We start from the raw sequence: 18,016 nt of genomic DNA, 5'->3' as shown, positions 1-18,016 counted from the left end.
CCCTGCCCATTACGGGTGAATAACCTCCCCTTCTCCATCTGTTGTCCTTCCCACCTCTTTATTTCAATTAGAAACAACACTGTTGTCAAGCTTTCTCATCTACCCTTTGAAACCCGCTACCATTCTGTATATTTCAAATACATGATTACATTTCACCTCATTCTCCAACAACCACATCAAGAAGGTACTGTTCCCTTCAGATTGTGGTGTGGAAATCAAGGTTCCCAGAGATTAAATTACTTCTAAGGTCACAAAGCTAGTATTAGAATGAGAAAAAAAGTTTTTAAAGCCAGGCTCTGACCCCAGGTTCAATGCCCCTTTCCCATTCTGCATTACCATTTTGGCTAAGAGACAATAGTGAAATTAATGTGCCTCTTTCTGTGACCACAACAGACATTTTAAAAGGCAGCAATAATTATATATTTTGCACCACTTACGCTATCATAATATTCCATTAATGCAATATCGAGTGATTATAAGAAATGTCACCCAAAAAACCGTGGGTCGGGAATAAAGGGGAAAAAAAAAGACAATTCTGATGTGTTTCCAAAAGCACGTCTCAATATCATGCAGAAATGAACCTAGGCAAGAATGTTACTCCAGTGTAAAGATAAATATATATAAAGCAAATAACCAGAGTTCAGTTTTGCCAATTTTATTGAACCAATAAAATTCCTACTAATAACAATGAAATAAATTTCTGCAAGTATAAATGTGATACAGTTTAACAAAACCCATTGTTCTGTACCTATAAATAGATTTTCAAAATGTCATAAAAAGTGCAGTTATGAATTGTTGTTAACATGTTTAATACACAGTTCCTTTATTTCAAATGTGTTTGTCTTGACCCACTAACAGTTCCTTCTGCATCTGTTCAAATAATATTACCCATCCCTCCAAAAAAAAAAAAAAAAAGCCATTAAAGCACTCCAATATTACACATAAACTGATCCATTCAGGTCAGCTTTAGTCAGAATTGTAAAATCGGCAACATAAGAAAAATAAAACCTACTTATACATACAAAAAGCTTTCATGGGTTCTATAAACTCCTTTACGGCTGACTCCCGTGGAGGGCATAATATAGTTGAAAAGGCTTATATGGTTAACTACCTTAGACGACTACATCTAGAGCAGGGTCTGGTTTGCCAGAATGAGTTTAAAGTGGCTGTTTATCAAGTCTGCTATTTCCAGAATTGAAACTATAAATACAGGACCACCGTTTGACGCTGAAACCTGTGTGAATCCTAAGTTGCATCAATGATCTATTTGATAAAAGCTTATTCTAATTGAAAACCTTATATAGTAAGACTGACCTATATAGCAGTCTCAAAGATCATGTCATCTGCCTCACATTAGTCCAAAGTCACGTGCTTCGTTAAAAAAAAAAAATTACAGTAACAAAGCACAGGACTACAAAGGCAAAACATCACAGCTTCTGATTACATTGAATAAAAAGTACCAAGGAACGCAAAAGATAAATCTGTATTAATACTGATGAATTAAAGAACTATAATAGACATTTCACAGCATGCTACATATATCGCTCACAACTGAAGGATAAAAGGATGTCTAAAATTGAAAGTCAAGAAGTTGGCAATCGGATTTCGTGTGCGATTCAGCTACAAAGTCTTAATATATACATTCGTCATGTAGCCGCCCTGCAACAGAGTTTCTTTTTTTTTTAAAAGAGATTTCAAGTTCAAATCCTATTTCATAAGCTAAAGGATACATCCAGTTCTTCCATGACCAGGAAAGTTATTTTCGGGTTCAAAGGAGCTAATCTGAGGAGCAAGGCCATGTTCTGAGTCGACCTGACGGGGTTCTCTGTCACCTCGCTCAGACGGTGCACGTGGATGGGACTATTCTATTAGCATGGAGAAGAGGCCAGACTGGCTTGGTTGGCTTCCTGTGTCTATCTTAATTTGGGCTGAAAAGAGTAGATGTGAAGAGAAAGAGGAAGGGGAAAAACTGTATTTTCTTTCCAGAGAAGATCTATGGGATGCAAAGAAAACATGCCCTAGAGAGAGTTTGGCTCATTGTCCTTGACAAACAAGGGTACCACTGAACTCTTGCCTTTCCTTTTAGAGAACTCGTGAAATTCAGAAAAGAGAAAACAAGTCTCTCAACATCACAAAGGAAATGACTTCCTCCCCAGCTGATGGGTTTCCTTTATCCTTCCTTTTGATCTTTCCTGATGAGATTTGGAAGTCTGTGGAAATCTATAAAGACCGATTAATTTAAGAAAGAGATGTAGAGCCACTTTCATTTGCTAAGTGTTGTAAGGCACACACTCAGCCACTCCGAAGTCATGAACAATACTTCAGCATTTAAGACCAGAGGTTCTCTCTCCCTTTGATAATCTTTCTGTGGAAATTATACATTCATTTTTTTTTAAGAGGTTCAACCGAGGGGTACAAGAAAAATAGACTGTTTTAGCAAAATTTATATACCAAAAATTCTATTTATCATACTTAGACTTACTAATGTTTGATGTTGTCCTATCAGCTATAAGTAGAATGGGGTGTTTGTTCTAAAGCCTATTTTATAAGGTACGTTTCATTATCTCAAAGATTTCCATAAGCACTGGGAAAAAATCAGATATTCTTTCTACTCCCCCCACTCCCAGATTTTTCCTTTTTCAATTCTCTACTTCATGGTGGTGCAGTCATAATGAATTTAAAGCTAGAACGAACACCTCATGATGTATGATTTAGTAAAAACAGTCCCTTCAGCGTCTATTATTAAGTCTCATTTCTTAACGAAACATTGATTCACTCCTGGGCCCCTGAAGGCATTTCACTAGACTCTGCTGTCCCGCTGGGTTGCTCAGGAACAGAATGTACAGCATTCGAATACCACCTCAGAGTGTAATATTTTCTACTTCCAAACAGGGTGGTTCATCCTCAGGTCAGACAACCATGGTAGAGCTACACGCCCCCTGTTAGAAACCTGACAGGGTTTCCATCCATGAAGGACACAGCATGGGCACTGGCTGGAGAGGAAGAACTTGCTTCTTCCTCCTCTGTGCAAGTGTTCCTTAGTGACAAGGTCTGGATAGACCTGAAATGCAGCCAGGGGAAGACAGACTACAAAGTCAATGCATTCCCTTTCTGTCCCATCCCCTCCCCCACCCCCATGACAGCAGGGTAAGGAAGGGGATGAGAAGCTTAGTCCGACCCAGGAAAGCTTGTCCAAACTCTGATGTACCCAATTTTGTGGTATTTTTTCCATGTTATTTATCAAATGGGCTTGTGTGATCCAATGGGATCACCTGAACACCCTTTGTCGCATGTCCTTCTATTAAGAACTGGCCCAAGCGACAGCAATCAAACAAGTCTCTGAAACACCAGCCGTTTCTATGCCAGAAGGTTCCTGTTCCACCGAAGGGTTATGGATCGATCTGGATTGCTAGAGAATTTTAAATGTACATTCAAATAACTTGGACTGACACCAGTATTTATTCCCTAATATAGATCCAGTTTAGGATGGTAACTCAGTCATGTTAAAGTCCCACTAAATGCTAAGTTCTGCATGATAGAAATAGTTCCATTTCTGTATCATGTATAAATATAAAGACTTCTAGTTTGATAGAAGGCAAAAATCTTCTACGATTTATTAAAATATGGAAGTAGCATTACTGAACAACAGAGAGTGAATCCATGAAAAGGTTGGATACTCTGAATTTATAGGCTCTTTGGGGATGAGGTAGAGGACAGCAAGATATTTTGGCAGTCAGGAAAGGGGAAAAGAATATGGGATGGAGAGGACTCCACTTGGTGCTGCATGGTATCTGGTAGGGTGTCCAGGGCGAAGGTTAGCCAAAATGTAGCTGGATGGTTGAGGCATGTAGGGGAGCTGGGACGAAGTCCTGCTCTCAATGAGTGGAGAAAAAGTAACTCAGAAAAGTAAATGCTGGTGACTATCAGCAGGTGGCTGGTGATGTTTGGCTTGCATGGTGGCCAAGGTGGGCTGAGGGCAGGGGCGGGCGGCAGGGAAGCAAGCGTGGAGAAGGTTGAGGCACTTGGGGGAAAGAAAGCAGGCGGGGAAGGGTGGACCGATGCGGGTCGGAACTCCCACAAGGGAAGGTTCCTTGATACTAGGTGTAGGATGCTGAGGATGGCCACACTCAGAGTGATGTTCCATGTGTTCTTTGACAACCTCTTCCTTCCTCACAGGGCTCTCTCTGCCTCTGCCTCTAGGGTCCATTTCGCCACAGCTGCTTCTGTTCTAGGTCTCACCTGAGTGGACATTGCTCACAAAGCCAAATTAGCATGGAAATCAGCTCCACAAACGGAGGCATTTAAATTCTGGTGACTGAGAGGAATACATTCATGTTACAGTACTGTTCTGAGGAAAGACTCCATAATTTGATTCTCAGTCTCCAGAGGGATACAGTAAGGAAACACAGATAAAGATGACGGCCACCGCGAGTGGGTTCTGATGAGACAAATTAAGTAACTTTGCACTCAATCTGAACTGAGGGGCCGCATGTCTCTTAGGGTGCTGTGGAATTACACCACCAAGAAAATTCCGGGTACTGTTCACATATCATTATTGTTGCGTACTTTTTACTTCATGCAAGACCGCCTATTTGCAGAAAAGAAGAAAAAGACTGTTAGATAAAGAGTTTAAGGTCTTGCTTTTCAGAGGAATGATTTCGAATTGTCTTCAAAACACAACACAACACAAAACAAAAACCTCACTTTACTATCACAGTGCAAATCATTTCTACCACATGCACTGAAATTTGTTATTTTTTTTCCCTTGACGAACTAGTTGTCTTTAAGAGTTTAAAAGAATCTTATGGTCATATATGCATGGTGAACTATTTTTAAGTATAGATCTTTAATTTTTGCCAATCATTTTATTTTGCCATGGCATAAAAATCCAAGATTTTTGGATTAAAAAACTCTATAAGGTGGAAGAGGAGAAAAAAAAAACTGCTCTGGAATAATGTTGTTTAGTCTTCATAAGAATTTAAGAACTTTAGGAGACTTTATAACACAATTAAAATGGGGGCTATGGTTCAAATATTGTTTTAATATAAAGTTTCCACTGAGTTTTCTGTTCTAAAAGAGCCCTGCATTGCTCTGCCATTATTTGGGTTTAAAGCCATAATTAAAGGCCAAGGCCATGGCCTGGATTCCACATTGGTCATCTTTTATGGTAAAAGTACCCCAAATGGGACAAAGATTCTTCCTGGGACTGAGATAACACATGTGGTTCAAGAAGGTAAAGAAGGTAACAGGTGGTCTCATCTCAGAAAGCCTCTTTGCCGCTGATTATGGTGAGTCCATCTGAGGGGGTCTAAACTGAAGGATCAAGTGGGGCGGCTGCCAGGCCACTCCCACTGCCAAGCGATCCGCTTCCAGAACAGAGTTGCCTTCTGACGGGAGAGTATTCAGGTATTTCCTACGGTGATCTGAGAAATCACGAATTACTACTGAAGCTGGGAAGTAAATAGACATCGATCAAGCATATACATAGGTGGGCTGTTAGACTAATTTTCACATGATAAGCAAGGAAGTCAGAGAATTCACATTCTCATGTGCTTTTTTTTTTCCCCCCAAGTACACTTGCACGTTTAAAGTTTGGCACAATGTGAGCCCCCAGGTGTAGGTTAGCATACCGTAGAATCACGTCGTTACACCAATTGAACCAGATATCTCTTTTAAAAATATCACATTTTAATATAAAAAGCTATACTATAAATTACTACATAGTAAATTCAATACTCTGAAAAAATACCACCCTGGAAAACCACATCAGAATTTCAAGTTTGCATTAGAGAAGGTTCCCAGCAAACTTGTTTAAAATGGTATTCATGCCCCGGAATGCTGCACGTGCTGTAGCTTACTGGGGGTGCCCTAGCACTCCCGGAAGTCGATTTTTCTAGGCTGGTTCACTGAGGTTCATAAATATATTGTTTTGTTTTTGTTTATAGGTCCAAGTCGACTTAGGTTCCTGATTACTGAGGAGATAGATCAATGCGGAGCTAAAAAGAAACTTTGCTAGAAAAGAGATCTAGTAAAGGCACTAAATATTTCCAAAACCCAAACTCCAACTGCTTACATTTCTGGGGGTAAAAAAATAAAAGACAAAAACTAAGTGGCCATTTTCGTTACTTAAACCTTGTTTCCCCTTTTGGTCTAAAGCTCATATGATGTTCTGTGAGAATTTCTCTTTTTCCTTTTATAAAGATCATTTCTAATCCTGTTAACACAGGTCACCTGCACAATATAGAGGGCTATTAAATGAAAGGACTGTAGGAAAAGGAAACAAAACAAAACAACAGAACCAAACCCAGATGTCAAGAATAAAAGACATCCCCAACTTGAAAAGTTCTAAGGTTGGGGACATCAAATGAACATTTATGCTATCATCTATGTTTTGTCATTTTCCTACTTTCCTTGCAGTTACTACATCTCTGTATAACGTGATGCTGAATAAAATCAACATATGGTATGTGCATTTAAACAGAAGAGATCTGGCATGAATTCTCTGAATAGTATCTTTAAATAAACCACCCTGTCTTAAAAAATATTAGTGATTTTTTCCTCACACGGACGATCTCACACGAGATCCTGGGATCGAAAAATGCAGAACAGCCTCCTGTTCGTAGGCTTACAGTCACCTTTCTATTTTCTTGTCTGGAACAAAATCTAAAAGAAAGCAGCCTAATGTGTTGTACTAGAAATGGATGACGAATGGATGGGCCGAACGAAAACACTCATCCATGATTCTTTCATGACAAAAACTCCTACAGAACAAGTAAGGAAGTAAGTCTAAGACAAAGTCTTTGTGGGAACCCTAGTGGAGAATTTCGACAATATTATTTACTATGAACAAATGGAGCAGTTGTTTTTTTTTTTTTTTTTAAATCAGCATGTTTAAAATTCAAGTCACCCTTAATTAACCAAAAAGTGTTTAAGCAGTGCAGTCGTGTCCTACTGGATAGCTGTAAGCATCTCTTCAGGCACTTCACTGGTTCATTAACACAAGACAAATTAAAGCTATAAACACATAAGGTTGTGCTCTGTGAAGATAGTCTAATCAAGCAACATAAACCAATGCAAAAATGTGACTTTTTGGATGCTTATTCCTCCCCTAAGACTTGATATTTTTTAAAACCAGTTGTCCAAAGAGATTTTTTTCCCCTGGGGAAGGGGGTGCTTTGGCATTAGGAAAAGAATATCGTTCAACCCCAGTAAGGCAAAAGCCTTGTGCTATAAAGAAATTGGAACAAATTTCTTTATGGCTCTGTTCAAAAGGACACTTCTGCAATGACGTAATGGTGGGGGGGGAGTTCCGTGGAGTACTTTTTCCCAACATATTGCACTTTTTTTTGTTGTTGCTGTTCAATCACATTAATGCATAGAAACACAATTTTTAACCTCTGAATATTCAACTGTTCAACCTATTAGAAGGAAAATAATAGGAAAGAAGTTCTAAAGGCCTACTAGGAAAAAATTACAAGTATATTAACCTTCCTCTGCTTAACTGCAATACAGAAAACACTATGAGAAAAGAAAAATGTGCAAAGAAACTTTTTGGTCAATCTTGTGTGGGTACAGGCTTGGACGTGCCGACCGAATGAACTGTGAGCAGCTCTGTGAGCAGTGGTTACCCCGGTGACCGAGGATGGCTGTCCGTGATAGAAAGGATTGTGCATAATTTCACTTTTAATATATACATCTGATATGGAAAACGGAAACTTCTGTTTCCGAAGAGAAAGAAAACAGCTGAATTTGGCATTTCAGTAGCATGCTATAGAATTCATCATGATTAATTTCACATTAAATTATGGACAATGGCTGTATCACATTTCACGTTATCGCCAATAGCAGTAAAAAACCCAAAACCAAACCAAAACAAAAAACAAACAAAAAAACCCAAAAACAAACAAAAAAACCCCCACAAACAGTGCCTGACAAATAATCTCCTGGGGACACAGACACGTGTCCTTGTGAGCAGCTTAGTTCAACAGCGCATGCTTCTCCTCCACCAGATTTAGGACACAACATTAAAGTTTAGAATGGCCAGAGGAGGTCATTCTGTGCTGAATTCCACTAGCTGAAAAACAATTGCTTGAGCAGATTGTAAGCGCTTTTTCCTTACTCAAAAAAAAAAAAAAAGGAAAGAAAGAATACACATACGTACAAACCCCAAAGCGCTGAAGTTAAGCATTAATAAACCAGGTTCATGATTTATGATCAGTATCCAAAAAATCCAGCTATAAAACAATGCAAAGTAGTGCTCCTCAGTATTATTTTTGCAATTGTTAGTAATGTTAAGCATCAAGAAAAAGAAAACACGTCATTGCACATTACAGCCGCCAAAAAGAACGGCTAAACTTTGCCACTAGAGAATTGAAAAATTTTTGATGCTACATCACAAACAGCTTCTGATGTGTGTCTTGTGTGAAAAGGTCTTTCCACACGTAGGACATGTTCGCTGGGTGATGATGCTATCAGGTCAAATGCCGAGTTATGGCACGAAGCGCATAAAGGAGTTCAGCCTGCATTCGCGCTTCCATTAGAAGTAGATTCACATGAACCTAGAAATGAAAATGTTATCTCCTTAGTGACCGGTATAAACAACTGAAAAAAACTTACTTTTTTCCTTTAAACATATCAGACATTCATGAAGGTTTACCATACAAATGGGTGTTATCTACACATATAAATGATGTAACGCTCATTGACGAAAGCTGTTCAAAAAAAAAGCAATGGGTCTTGTGAGCAGCGAAAACAACTGCTAAAAGCCTGGAAAATACCAATCATTATGTCAAGATATATATTGGGAAAAGCCAATCAATCTCCTGGATTATGCAATAACTTTTTAAAACACACACACACACACACACACACACAGGAATACTATGCAACCATCAAAACCCCCAAAATCTTGCCATTTGCAATAGAGGCTATTATGCTAAGTGAAATAAGTCAATCAGAGAAAGACAATTATCATCATATGATCTCACTGATATGAGAAATTTGAGAGGCAGGGCGGGGGGGTCATGGGGGGAAGGGAGGGGAAAAACGAAACAAGATGGGACGGGGGAGGGAGACAAACCATAAGACACTCTTAATCTCAGGAAACAAACTGAGGATTGCTGGAGGGGAGTGGGTGGGAGGGATAGGGTGGCTGGCTGATGGACAATGAGGAGGGTATATGCTATGGTGAGTGCTGTGAATTGTGTAAGACTGATGAATAATAGACCTGTACCCCTGAAACAAATAATACATTATATGTTAATAATATATATATATACATATGTATATGTATATATATATATTTATTTATAAATGACAACTTTTCTGCAAGTGCTACTATCTTTCAGTTATCAAATCTTATAGGTCTAAATCTTAGAGGTCTAAAAATCAGCTCTACACTCATTAGAGCCTATGTTCGTTACTTGGAAAGCTTTAAACAACATTTTTAAACAATATTTCTTACTGGATCCTTGAAAGATCCTAAGGTGAAAACCTGAAGCCGAAAGCAGTTTGTAATTAGCGTCTGGTCCTTGTTAGATTTGGGTAGCTTCCCTATAGTCTTTCAGATACAACAGTGAACAAGCTTCTAAGTTTTGGGGGAGATACACCCTAGCTGATAGATTAAAATGAATATCCATTTTTTTTTGAAATTTACTACAATGTTTTTGATATTATATTTATTTTGATAATGTTCTACAGGTTAGACATGCTGTTAGGTATATTCTCTTGATGAGTAAAGAGAATTTCTAGATACAGCCTGGTAAAGGGAGAGAATCTAATGCAAACATATAAACAGGGCATAGAGATCTATCAAGAAGTCATGCTGGGGGCGCCTGGGTGGCTCAGTGGGTTAAGCCGCTGCCTTCGGCTCAGGTCATGATCTCAGGGTCCTGGGATCGAGTCCCGCATCAGGCTCTCTGCTCAGCAGGGAGCCTGCTTCCCTCTCTCTCTCCCTCTCTCTCTCTCTGCCTGCCTCTCCATCTACTTGTGATCTCTCTGTCAAATAAATAAATAAAATCTTTAAAAAATAATAAATAAAAAGAAAAAAAAAGAAGTCATGCTGGCAGTAACATGGTTATTTATCTGATGTGGGATTGTCTCTGAGGCTTCAAAATAATCGGTTAGGTTTGGAGGTCGTAACATCCTCTGCCAAGGTCATAGAATTAACTAGTGACTATTGGGACCCTAAAGAGATTTTCTTACTCTCAAAATCTTGGAAACTGGTATAAATGGAAGATTCTTCGACTTACAGGTTGAAAAGACCTAGGATATAAGGTTCTTACACTAGAATGTTGGCAGAGATCCTTAAGATTTATTAGGTCTTAAATAATGATTTCCATACATTTCATCCAAAGAAATATTCTTATAATGGTACATACATTTGGCTCAAGGGTCATGCATTAGATTATCAAAATACTAAATTACCAAGTTGGAATGAGAAACTGTTGTTCTCTGTCAACTCTAGTGGCTAGAGTTAATCTTTAATCCGACATACCTTCTGGGCCTGGCCCAATCATTAGGTTTGATTTTTATGAATCATGAGAATGGTAGACATTTTCCTAAAGGTACTTTAAAAATATCAATATCTGGACCCAGCCTTTCAAAGGCTGATGCTACAAGTGTGCTGTACCCACCATGTTGGCCGAAACACAGAACCAAAATTTAGTTAATATTCAATAAACCGGAATTTAAACACATTTTGAAAAGACAGCTGAATGATGTCACTTCTTTTCTTTAATGGCACTAACTTATCAATATTTTCCTGTATAATGTTTGCTGATCGTTACTAATTATACCAGACACAAGCCTAAGGTGTCTATAACGTCAAGTCATGAAACACACCTTTTCTGAGTGCTTGAACTGACGCCAGTAACTATCGTACATGCGCTTGGTGGTTCTCTCCGGATAGCAGGTCACTGTCTTAATGTAAACCTTCAGGCTTCGTTCAAGTAATTGATTAACTTCTCCATAATCATAGTCATCATACCTACAGGCCAAAGACAAATGAAAAATTCAAAATTTCTGATTTCTATGTTGGTATCAAGAGATGTTTATGGTCTAGCAATTCAATACCAAAAACTCATTAACTAATTGTTGTCACAAATATTTCTTGGTGCCTGTTAGGTGCTGTGTCCTTTCCATGGAGCTTTCTAGGCACTGGTGATACAGAAATGAACAGAATAAACAAAGATCTCCAGTCCCATGGAGTTTCAATCCTATTGGAGAAGAAAGTTAAAACATAGACAAGCATGTGATCTGTTGGGGGGTGTTCACTGCTGTGGAGGGAAAGGAGGCTGTGAGAAGAAAAGCAGCGCTTTTTAGGGAGGGGGCGAGGCTGTTCTCTGAGGAGAAGGTGTCAGCCGAGAGCCCTGAGGTGGGAGTCATCATGGGGGGCAGAGGGAGTGACCCACTGTGTCCCATGCTGCTGACAAATAAAATGCAACAGGAACTAGGCCCTGAGCCCTGGGAGCAGGCGTGAGGAGGGTCACAGGCAATCTCGCCCAAGAGGGGTTTTGTTGTAGTGCGGTGGTGCTGTAGTGCATTGAAGATGGAATGAGGGATAAAATAGCGAGCAAGTAAACAACACTTTGTCAAAGAGATGGGCTGTGTGTGGGAGCAGGAAGACAAGGCAAAGGCTAGAAGGCAAAGAAGGAGGAAGAAAGGAATTTTTTTCTAAAGATGAGAGAAGTCACAGCAGTGTGTATATACTGATGGGAAAGATCCAGTGAAGAGGGTAAAGTTGGTTTTGCAAGAGAGAGAAGGAAGAATTTTTTTTTTTTTTTAAGTAGGGGCTTGAACTCACGAACCTGAGATCAAGACCAGAGCTGAGATCAATAGTTGGATGCTTAACCAACTGAGACACCCAGGGGCCCGGGGAACAAGGAACTTTTATTTTTATTTATACTTGACATACCATATGATATGAGTGATAGGTGTAGGACACAGTGATTCAGCATTAATACGCTCCACAAAATGCTCCCCACCAATGTAGTTACCATCTGTCACCATACAAAGTCATTACAATCTTACTGACTGGAGTCCCTGGGCTGAGACACTGCATCTCCACGACTTACTTACTTTGTAACCGGAACTTTAACCTCTCGATCCCCTTTACCCATTCAGCCCTCTCCTTCCTCTCCCCCCACAGCCATCAGTTTGTTCTCTATATCAGTCTGTTTCTGTTTCCTGGTTTTGCTTTTTAGATTTACCCGCAGGTCACAGAGATCACAAGTAGGCAGAGAGGCAGGCAGAGAGAGAGGAAGGGAAGCAGGCTCCCCGCTGAGCAGAGAGCCCGATGTGAGGCTTGATCCCAGGACCTTGGGATCATGACCTGAGCCAAAGGCAGAGGCTTAACCCACTGAGCCACCCAGGCGCCCCTTCAGTTAATTTTTAACCCAAACATATCCTTAGTCAAAAAATAAGTATTCAAAAATCTTATATGAGCTTTATTTGGTAGCATCCAACATTTTAATATAATCACCATAATATTTGTCATGTATCGTCTTGAACATAATTTATCACAACTGAATTGAATTACTAGTATTTATTTTTCTTAAAGTAGGTAGTTATGACGTATGTGTTTTAAAATGTGATGATTCAGTGTTAAGTTATTGTCTGGAATGATAAATGAGCAAACAGCATAGTTAACTACCATAGTGCCAGTGTCTTCTAGGTAGAATGCTTGACTATTAGCTGATGTTTCAGGAAAATTTTTTTACATTAAAATGATAGAAAATACTTTGCTTAGCAAATTGAATTCTAACTCCATGCCATAAAGGCTTTCTGTGACTATATTAGAAAGGAGAAAGTAGAGTCAAATTGAATGTATTCATAACTGGGCATTTTTTCTTTCTGCAAATCTATCTCCATAAACGCCTTCAAAACCCAGATCAAAAAGGCACATTCTCCCAAAAAAGCTTTCCTGATTAGACCATTCAATCTCACTCACTCATTTACTCACTGTCCTCTCCATGCCAATTTTCTAAATTTAGAGGCCATTAATTTATACTGGCTGATAGTTTCATTTCAGTGTTCTTATGTGAGCTTTATGAAGATACAATCTATCCTAGTTTTATTTATACCCTAATTACCATTCCTTTAAAAATAAACAAACCAGCATTTATTACAGTGGGCCAAAGAGGCACAATAAACGTTCCTTAACTGCCTAATTCTTCCAGGAAGATACTTAAATTGAGTCTGATTCTATTGTATCCCCCAACGATTACTGAAACTTTTTTCCCCCTCCTTAGTAAATTCTCATTACTGTATTTACAGGTGCCTGCTAAGATTCCAAACAGTCAAACAAGGAAAAATGTTCTTCTATAAACTGGAAGTCATTTTTCAAAATCAGAAGTCCACTTGTAGTATTTTTCTCCCCAGGGCTCTATAGCACTAAAAAGGACAGGAGCAAAACTTGGGTCAGAACTGTCACTTAGAAATGTTTAAAATGGTCTCGACGACGAACATACCTGATTCCAAACATACAGTGAACGTAGTTAAATAAAGCTCTGCGCAGCGTGGTTGTGTCAACATCCTCATGGGAGGCCATAGTGTTATAGGTGAGATTGTAGACCATGCGGAACTTCTCATCAAGAAGATGTCCAATGTCAGAATAAAGTCTGTTCACCAGGGAGAACCCATGATTTTCCCAGGTATAGTCCTGAAAGAAGAAATTGTATCCAGTTACCAAATGGGCAGTCTCCATTTAAATTCCATGTTTGTGGGAAACAACTACTGAAGCAAGGAAGTGAAGATATTTCAAATGTATTCTAAGTTGACAGCCTTACTAAGAACCCTTCACATCGGTTCCTGGATCAGAGCGCCATGTGGTTTCCTCAGTGGGGTCCCTGGTTGGACATATTGGTGATGAACTCTGGCCTCCCCCTGCGGTCGGGTACTATGCAAACTATATCCTTATCTGGAAGAGCCCCAGGAAATCTGAGAAAATTCCCGTGTGACCAAACCTACTCAGTGACACGGACAATTAGCAGATTAGTGAAACAAGTGCAAAGGAGTCTGTCTTAATTCAAACTTTCACTCTCTTTGGGAGCCACATTGCTACTGTGACTCTGGCCTCTAGGGGTTTTGGTGGGGTAGCCCTTAATCCCAGAACTACTGGTATATGATCTTACTACAAAATGCCATTTTATTATAAATGTAACTTTATTGCTTGATTTTCTCCCTGCTCCTTAAGAAAAAAAAGGGTATGAACATTATACAATTACCATGTAATGTTGCAAGTAACTGAATGAAACCATTTCCTTTTGCCTTCTTAGAGGGGGAAACATTGAAATAATAATTTATCTACTAGGAGATCAAATTAGACTGGGCCAAAAACGAGATTACATAAAAAGATCTACAGACTCTATCAATTTAGAAGGCAATGGACTTATATCTCAACATTTCACAGTTAAAACGACAATATTTCTTCTCTAGTTTCTCTGAGTTAAAGGCATCTTATACCTGAGCTCGGAATGTTGGCAAATGTTCTTCTCCTCGTCTGGCAAAGTCCTCATACCCAAAACCAGGGTCTTCAATATATCGGGAGACATCAGATGTTATAATCATGTCATCTTCAAAATCTGAGGACAATAATGAGCAATCTAGAATAAAGGAAACTGTGCATAGAACAATGAAACGCTCCATTTCCCTCCACTTTTTAGCTTTCCCACGGATTTTTTTTTTTTTTTTTTTTATTTGACAGATCACAAGTAGGCAGAGAGGCAGGCAGAGAGAGACAGGAGGAGGAGGCAGGCTCCCCGCTGAGCAGAGAGCCCGATGCGGGACTCGATCCCAGGACCCTGAGATCATGACCTGAGCCGAAGGCAGAGGCTTTAACCACTGAGCCACCCAGGCGCCCCTCCCATGGATTTTTGAAGTGACAATATTGACTTCCTGGCTTACGTCTGAATTCAATTTCAATTCAATTGCGTTACCAAATACTGGCAATCTTAACATTTAACTGTACTTGTCTGGGCAAAAACATGACTCCACTGAAACAGCTAAGCAGTAGCAGTGAAGAATCAATATCCTAGCTTTCCTTATTCAGAAGAGGAAGATGGCACAGTGCTTTGAGGACAGAACTTAAATATTTTTTGAACTCTTACTTGATGAAGTGGGGTATAGGGAAAGAGAAGACAGGAAGGTGAAAGATAACTTGAGTGGACTTTAATGTTAAGATAGATTTTGTTAAAATTTAACGGTACTTCATATGGATGTGTTCATGCTGAAAATCAGTGCAATCTCATCCATTTTTGGCTCACAAAGAGGCATTTAGGGAGAAGGTCTGGGAAGGGAATTGGAACAAGGAGGAAAGTGACCTTTTGGGTGCCCCATTATTCAGAGTTGGCTTGGGCACTAGAATAGGAAGGGTCAGTTTGAGAAAATCCATGGAGTTTTACACCTAACCCACCTGCGCTTTTCTATGTACATGGAAATAAAAAGGCATATAAAGTACGAAGTAAAACAATGTGTTGATGAGATTGTGATCAGAATATTATAAGTGGCATTCAGGAAGATAGGAAGACTACAACAATCTTTTAAGATGGCTGACTTCTGCATACTTGATAGTATTAAAAATCTACCACTGAAGAATTTAAGTGCCCGATGCATGTTAATTTTGCTTCAAGAAGATTCTAACTCACTTTTTTTTAGGGTAGTTAGTCTGTCTTTATAATTACTTTTTTCTGATTTCAATCACTGAAAGGGAATGAACAGCTTTTATTTACCAACTCCTATTCTAGAAAATGAACATAATGTTTTCAAAATTTAAAAAAAGGCTCCTTCTATGCAAAGAACAACATTTTCTTATTAAGAATTTTAATCAATATCAAATAAATGTAATACTTAATAATTAATAAACAATTATTAAACAGTTTCTAAAACAATTTTTTAGCATTTTATTTATTTACTTGAGAGAGAGAAAGCTAGCACAACCATGAGGTGGTGAGAGGGGCATAGGGAGAGAGAGAAGCAGACCCCTTGCTGAGCAGAAAGCCCTACTCAGGGCTCCATCCCAGGACCCCGAGATCATGACCTGAGCTGAAGGCAGACGCTTAACCACCTCAACAATTTGATGGCATAAGAACTGGACAGTCTTGAGAGGTTTAAAAGAACAGTTACAATTGCAGTAATTCATCCAAAAGATGTAGTAAGTTAGTAGTGCCTCCATTATCTTACTCTTGGCTATTTCATGAAAATCCTAGCAATAATTACTCTTTCCTCACAAGGTTGAATCCTTAGGTCACTGCTTGATAATGGCAGGAAAGATCAACTACCAAGGCTATTCAACTCTGGAAATATTAAAATTCTTACCTAACTTCGTTATTACCCATGATGCAAAGAGACTGATATTTGTTGAGCACTTTTTTTATTTGTTTGTTGCGAGAGCCCTGGCAGGGAGAGTGGCAGGGCAGAGGGAGAAGCAGGCTCCCCACTGAGCAGGGAGCCTGATGTGGGACTTGATCCCAGGACTCTGGGACATGACCTGAGCCAAAGGCAGACATTTAACTGACTGAGCCACCCAGGCGTCCCTGCTGAGTACTTAATATATACCAGGTACTATGCTATATGCTTAATATCAATTTTTTGTTTTATTAATGCAAAAAGAAATACCTTCTTAAGAAATTAGTAAACTAACTGTAAGTACTAATAGCACTGTCTGTACCGTAAGCAAGAACTACAATGCAAATTAGTTTAGGATGGTGTGGAAAATTTGTGAACTCTGAACTACTTAATCTGATCTGAAGCTTTTAAGTGACTTTCAGTTTTCTAAAGTGAAATCTCGGGCTTATCCCTAGCCCAACCCACGACAGCTGTCTCCTTGGGCTGCAGAACTCTGTTCGGGTAAATGGAAACACGTGGAAAATGGTGTTTTCAATGTTTTGTCTCTCCATATTTATGAACAAGGTTATGTTTTCCTTTTTCCTTAATTCAGTCCATCGCATACTAATCAACAGAAACAAAGCAAAAAAAAAAAAAAAAATCGAAAATGTGGTTAGCGATCACTGACCCTGCTAAGAACACTAGTTTTGTGGGCTGTGAGGTAAAATCAAATCCAGGACGGTGAGTGAGAACTAAAGTCTGCAAAACAAGTTTCTCCCCTGATGTGATCTCTCCACCCACACTGCAGAAGCAGTTGATTTCACCGGGCAAATACCGATTCTGGAGTGGAAGATCACACAGCTGGTTCATTTGATGTTGATGTTAGTTTCTGATTTGCCTGTAAACATTTTCAACTTGTCATACGACTTTGAAACATTTTAAATTAACAATAATAAGCACCTGGACTCCAACAAGATAGAATTTATCCTATGAATAATATCCATTTATTCATTTTAAAATTAGGAGTCAATCAAGACCTGTCTTCTAGATCATTTTGTTCATAGAAAGAAATGTACACAGGTCTCTCAAACTACAGATCCTTTTTTTCAAATTTAAGAAGTTAAGATCAGTACTCTGATCAACAAATCGAAAACTCCATTTTCAATTCTTTTTTTTTTTTTTTTTTAGATTTTATTTATTTATTTGACAGACAGAGATCACAAGCAGGCAGAGAGGCAGGCAGAGAGAGAAGGGGAAGCAGGCTCCCTGCTGAGCAGAGAGCCCGATGCGGGGCTAGACCTGAGCCGAAGGCAGAGGCTTAACCCACTGAGCCACCCAGGCGCCCCTCCAATTTAATTCTAACTAAACAAATATTTCCAAGTCTGGACTCAAAGGAAATAGCATTTTGCATTTTGGCTCAATTCTGCTGTCCCAAACATAATATAGAAAACGCTCTATTATAGTAACGGAACAGCCTTCTAACTTGAAAAACAAAAAAAGAGTAAGAGCTGGTTAACTCTTACCAAGCTATGGAATACTACCTCTGTAGAACATTTTAAACATTTATTTTCTTCCAAAGGCTTGAACAGCTATTCTTAGAATCTCCACATGGAATCTGGAATGCTTTATCACACGGGTCAAACCAAGAAATTCATTATAGAAAAAAATACATTTCTATTTCCATTTTAAAACA

At 39.0% G+C, this 18,016-nt stretch overlaps 1 protein-coding gene across 3 annotated transcripts in view; it reads right to left on the bottom strand.

Moving 5' to 3' along the window:
* Positions 1 to 634: 634 nt before the first annotated feature.
* Positions 635 to 18,016, bottom strand: part of SESN3 (sestrin 3) — a 73,671-nt gene continuing 56,289 nt past the window's right edge. For 2 of the 3 annotated variants that reach the window (XM_047690731.1, XM_047690734.1), the window contains exons 7-10: positions 14,464 to 14,603; positions 13,470 to 13,660; positions 10,843 to 10,987; positions 635 to 8,558 (exon numbers count right to left, since the gene is read on the bottom strand). In XM_047690731.1, the coding sequence (XP_047546687.1) occupies positions 8,472 to 8,558; positions 10,843 to 10,987; positions 13,470 to 13,660; positions 14,464 to 14,603 (563 nt within the window). In that variant the 3' untranslated portion in view covers positions 635 to 8,471. The remainder of the gene's footprint in view (positions 8,559 to 10,842; positions 10,988 to 13,469; positions 13,661 to 14,463; positions 14,604 to 18,016) is intronic. The other variant, XM_047690733.1, reaches the window with a different exon arrangement.

This window comes from Lutra lutra, chromosome 10 (assembly GCF_902655055.1).
Source record: "Lutra lutra chromosome 10, mLutLut1.2, whole genome shotgun sequence".
In the NCBI taxonomy this organism is placed as follows: Eukaryota; Metazoa; Chordata; class Mammalia; order Carnivora; family Mustelidae; genus Lutra; species Lutra lutra.
This window is presented reverse-complemented; position numbering and strand designations above follow the sequence as displayed.